This window comes from Opisthorchis viverrini (genome assembly GCF_000715545.1).
Source record: "Opisthorchis viverrini unplaced genomic scaffold opera_v5_128, whole genome shotgun sequence".
In the NCBI taxonomy this organism is placed as follows: domain Eukaryota; kingdom Metazoa; phylum Platyhelminthes; class Trematoda; order Opisthorchiida; family Opisthorchiidae; genus Opisthorchis; species Opisthorchis viverrini.
The window spans coordinates 1,068,805-1,074,675 of NW_008751782.1; the positions used below are offsets into that span (position 1 = coordinate 1,068,805).

Genomic DNA, 5,871 nt, shown 5'->3' on the forward strand with positions numbered 1-5,871 from the left:
CTGACTTAATTTTTGCAGAAAAACCAGGCACGTGCACGAAATGGCCTGTGAAATTGTGAATGCTTATCATGTTAGTGAGATTTACAAACAGCCAGCAAAACAAAATAAAAATCTCTCATATGTGTCTGCAGTTCAATGATGCCCCGTCAAATCACAGTTTATAAATCCACTATAATTAAGAAGAGGATTCTATTTTGCGCATTCTAGTTTTCGGCGCGTCCATCGAGGTTAGTTTTCAAAACTTCTGTCATTATCTGGGGAAACGGGGTGAATGCGCACTGACAATATACCTCCGAATACTGGGATATTAGAAATTATTCATTCAGTTTTGCCTTTGATCACTGCGGCACGTTTATGCGTTTCTTGTAGCAAACATTAAGATGTGCTTCACGCTTAAAAAAAGGTAGAACACAGCTGGCTGCCATAAAAAAAATCTCTAGTCTTGTCGAGTAAAAAAACTAAATGTCTCAAATTCTATCCAAACTAGAATATAGAGAGGTTTTTGTTCAACAAGCTGTATTGGAGACTGATTATACTCAATGCACTTCCAGCTTGTACACAAACTTCATTGTGTGCAAGAAAAGCGTCAATTTAAGCATACGGTTAGACAAAACGGCCCGCTTTTTGCTTCGTCAACCCCTATATTATCGAATGAGTTCTCCGCAAAGCTTATATGTGAACATGATGAGACTAAAATTCAGTGGCCTTTGCCCTTACAGCCGCAAACTTATTGCTGCGACCACTCTATTCCACGAAAGTTGCGTCCGCTCTAAAGTACGCTACTGGAGGTTTCTGCGTGGGAAATACGCCAGCCATTCCCGAATTATGACCATAAAATGTGATATTGTGCATTCTAAATACAGTTTAACAATGGATTGTTTATTTACGTATCGATGGTGTCTTAAACTGATTGGTTAGTGCTTCTACCACAAACGAGTGGGAATTTTGTTTTCGATGCGCAGACACTGCAAGATGGTTGGTGGCCTGGGCGACTCACGAGATGATCCGATTGACATCAGCTCACATCATGTCGCACTGATTGATATAGACGCAATTTTCAGGATTTATCGTCCATTTTAATGCACAAATTTTTCCATAAATAGACTATCATGCAGCGAACAACCCATTATGACAACGTGTCTGAAAACATCACCTCTAAGCATAAAAGACAGATACATCTACCAAGATGTTAGCTTTAAGGCACAAAGTACCATGCTCAGCTGGGAGCATCAAATGATATAGTGACCAACAGACATCAGTGACGTCCCTGTTGCCACTTTCCATCTAGGTCATCTGACTGGGTTTTGGAGGTGTGGGCACCTAGGGTATGTTGTGGAATAGTCCCTGGTTCCTCTCTCAGTCTGAATTTTCCTCTGCAACATTTTGAGTTCTCATTCAAATAAACGGACTGTTTTATGGCAGTAAAGTAACAGTGTTCTCCATAGTAACACTGGTCAATGCTGGTGATGATTAAGTGTCGTGATTGAAAGTATATTCTCTCTCCAACGAAGGTGTTACTCAAAACTTTTACGCAATGTTCCTATTTGACCTTAGAACGCTTTTTCGAAAATTCAAAGAAACTTCATTTAAATGTAACTCTGAGGAATACCTATAAGTGAGACGTCCGAAGAGTCTCTAGAGGAGTTTAATTTTGAATAGGCCCAGACAACATGCTCTGACGTTCTGAAACCAACAAGTAAACAGTGTAATAATCACAGCCTGAATCTAAAGTTAAAACTTGTCGCTTTACGTTTTTTAAGTGTCACCCACAACCAAGTGACTTATGACAATTCAATAGTCAACATGCGCAATACATCACATAGCAAGTAAGTATAGAGAAATTAACAAATGCAGTCTCTGATGGGATCCAAATTTGTTAAATCTCTCCAGTAGCTCACTTCTTGTTTTACTTATCTCGCGACTCATCAAGTAGACACGGTCCACAAGATTGCCTCAATCTTATGGTGCACTTGAATACTACATTGTGAAAACTTGGTACAAAGCACTAGTTCAAAACCTGAAGACAAAACCAATATTGCTTGATCAAAGATTTCGAACTTCGAGAAAACATACGACAATATCTGTAATATCGTACCAACCGAAACAAATGGGCCTTGTGCAGCACATCCAACCAAAGAGCATTATAAATGATGGCTTCATCTGAATTTCCTAATAACACCAACTTTATCCCATTATAAGATTTACGTCACTTCATTCATAGACGGTGGCACTCACACAGTCCACTTCTGTGGACGTATAAAATCTCCCGTAAAATATTCAAGCGAATTACACCAGAATTTTATTAGCGGTACCATGCCAATGGTATATTCATTTCGACTCAGATCCTACAAACATGTCTGTCGTCTACAGCGAAGTTCAGAGGTATTATCAATCAGACACATAGAAAAACATTGGGAAATTCAAAACGTGCTAAAGTCGTTGTTGGTGCAAATCCTGCAAAACTGGAGGATTCAGATAGAAGCCTTCTAAATCACAGGGAAGTAAGCAAAAAGCGCAAGCGTTAGTAGATAATTTGTCCACCTCATGTAAGATTTTGTAACGCGCCAAGCGGTTAAAAATACGAAATTGGGCTTTGTAAAGTGCCACATGCCCTAATCGTACCAAAAATTCATATCACCGCTTCAAACAACGATGGATTACTGTGTGTAGTCGTCATTTACGCTTGTGTTTATCAGAGTTGTCGCTCATGTTATCCAGTTTTGAAACTATTCACTTTTGTTCAGTGTTATGCATATAGCAATTGTGGTCACTTGAGTAGGTGGCTTTTCTTCAAACAACGTTGATAAATTCAGAGACGGAATGATCTACTACAAGAGGGGATCACGTGGACCATGACGTTGCTGCTCTAGATACGATGTGAATTGACTGTTTAGCCTCACAATCGGGTGAGTTTACTTGGTTGAATAATTCAAAAGGCACAGTAGGGCAAACAATTGTGTAAGGTAAATCATCATCGCAAGAAATGGGAGAAGTCTACCATGATACGAACAGCGTAAAAACAGGAAATCTTGGATCAGTAAGCCATAAAACTGAAAACGGGCACTATCACCGATTGTCCACAGTTGTCTTGGATAGACAATGTGTTATGATTCATTAAATAGACTAGGCGTCCAGACTTAAAGGTTAAATCCGAGATGCCGGAGGATGTAAGCGCCGCCCGACGCACAGGGGTCGCAGTCAAAACCGATGCAAGACGAACGGAGTCATCAGTCTCAACTGCTGGGCCTATAAGGAGAGTTATTAATGGAGTATTGTATTCGTCATGTAAAGAAGCTTGAACGAACAAACTGGGTTTAGAAGCTAGATCTATGAAACGGATCCGGATCTCGTCTGGCTTACCGGGAAAGTTGCCAGAGAATATTTAAAAAATCTAAAAATTCCTACATAGGTACGCAGTATGTCAATGCAACTTGATCAAAGGAATAATATAGCTTTCACAGACAAAGGAAATTTCAGTTAGCTCCCAACGGCGACGTTTTTCTTGACTCTCCAATCCCTGACTTACCACAGTAGACTTCAGAACAAGATACACCCCATTGATCGCAAACCTCAAACAGGAAAGCAAAATATTCCGGACACGTCATTATTAAAAACTTCAACATGCCACTAACTGGTACGTCAATCAAAGGGTCGGTCTAGGAGATCCTCCACTAGAATCAGTCGGAGAAAGGTAACTGGTGAAAAATGAAGCTTTACAAAGGCTAGAGGCCGACAACGGTCATACCTTAGACGCCTATTCACGGGATCTTTCAAAAGCGTCTCGTTAGTTTGAATAACTTGGTTACTCGATAACGTTAAACTACATCTAATTTGGTGTAACTGGTAGCTCACAGAGAGGATGGACCCGCAATGAATGTTCGAAGGATAAATTTTCCACATTCCTTAGAAGTATCAACGACCATGATGTGGCACTTGCCTTTGACCATAGATCCTAGCCGCCTATCAGAATTTTGCGGGAGGCGAATAGATACAATATGCAAGCAGCCTGTCTATTTAAAACGAGTTGTCACAACTATTCGCAAGCTGCAGTCTACGGTTGTAAGTTAATGCCATAAGAAAAGTTTGGCTAGTTTACAGGGTTAGCACAGACGAGAGGGATTTTTGAGAGCACAAATCTCGGAGACGTAAATAAAAGTAGTTGAGCAACACCAAATTCTATGTTAGGTTGTTATTCATTGAAGATAGGGGACCAACAAGATTGTGCTGCTATATAAGGTATCGACTTCGTCGTTCGGAATGGCATTCGAATCACTGGTTTTAAGAGCTCAGAGTGGTTATTGTCACAGAATAGCCCGCCAACGTTTGAGCAGGATACAACACACCATAGCTCTCCGTTGATATCGAATGTCGGAGTGACGCTTCTCGCAGCATTTGGTGGATCTTGGCCATTTTACAACGGCTGGACATGCGGCAGTACTGTGTCTCAAACCGTTTTCTTCACACTATTGATGAAAAACCGCACTGGATTATGCAACGGCGGTGGAATACTATTATGCCACTTTAAAAATCAGTGCAAAGCACCTCTCAGATTATAGGCGAAGTCCAAACCCATGAAGGCATATCGGTTGTGCGCTCGGGATCATATGATGACCACTAGTTTTCTGGAAATTCTCAAAGACTTATCTCTCGTTTTTCATGTGATGAAAAATGTAACATCCTGGGAGAAGCGAGCAAGTATTGGCAACCAAAAACATGGCGTCCATGAGGAGGAAGTAGGAGACAAATACCAAGATCATTCTAATGGTTATTCCACCAAATCTGAACGTGTCAAAGGCTGATGCTATTACCAAAACCTCAGAAAGAGTTTACCGTTAGTTCATCACATACAAATTGGACCTGCACGATAAATACCTCATCTTCGACTGTATAGTTATACACAGTCTCTGAATGGCGCTTTAGGTATCACTGATTTGTGTCAACAACACTCCCATCACATGTAGGTAGAGACCGCGTAAGTCGCCATCGATATTTTCCAAAAGTTTTGCATTGATGCCATTGTATCGATTAACACAAAACTATGTTCTCAAAAGGATATTGCTAGTGGCGAACTTCTTTTCCATGGACTTCAGTGATTCTTCGACTTGTTTAAGTGTTGTGTCCAGCTGATGAGCGTCACAGTGTATGAAAATAGCTAATTACCTGGTTGTTTATGGCGTCTAACTCTTTTCTACATGCCTGCTCTGATTTTTTCAGTGACAGACCAGGCAGATCCTCGCTTTCACTTTCGCCCATACTTTCTAATGTCGCGCCGGGTGCGATTGCTAACAATACCGTGAAAAGTTATGCGCCAATTCCTAGGAACACAATGCACTCATCTGAAAAAAACATTTGCGGATGGATTGAAACTTTTTACATAAAAATGTAGCATTTTGCCGTGTGTGCTCAAACCATAAACCACCGTGATCTACCTTCATCTTGACGCCATTTGTTTTAATTACCCCCCATTTTTTATTACTGTCCTACATTTGTTTTTGTACTTGCTTTGCGATAAATTCAGAAGTGGCCGAGAAATCAAGGATTTTACCCTTTTCATTCTTCATGGTGTTTGAGGATGTGTTGAATGATATATGCAGGATAACTATGTGGTGTTTGTGCGTTCATTCAGTAAGCGAATAGCCAACGCTGCTTTGTGTTACGACTTTGTGTACTACACTTGCAGCAGGCGACCTGAAGACAAATTTAAAGTCAACGAATCCGAAGCAGCTAGAACGTTGAGTGTGTTTGTTTAATAAAAACCGGTACGCGAAGCACCGGTCGTCCAGCGTTTTTGTCTAAGAGGGCATGTAAACCATCTCCCGGTCACATCTTATTATCTTGAGGACAGCCATAAAGTTTTCTAAGTATTTGTAC

The 5,871-nt window shown here is 40.6% G+C and overlaps 1 protein-coding gene across 1 annotated transcript in view; it reads left to right on the forward strand.

Annotated features, from left to right (window-relative positions):
- Positions 1-5,262, forward strand: part of T265_06216 (hypothetical protein) — a gene marked incomplete at both ends in the record, with an annotated part of 45,651 nt that extends 40,389 nt beyond the window's left edge. Inside the window, one exon of the mRNA XM_009171424.1 lies at positions 5,221-5,262. Coding sequence (XP_009169688.1) covers positions 5,221-5,262 — 42 coding nt within the window. The remainder of the gene's footprint in view (positions 1-5,220) is intronic.
- Positions 5,263-5,871: the final 609 nt, after the last annotated feature.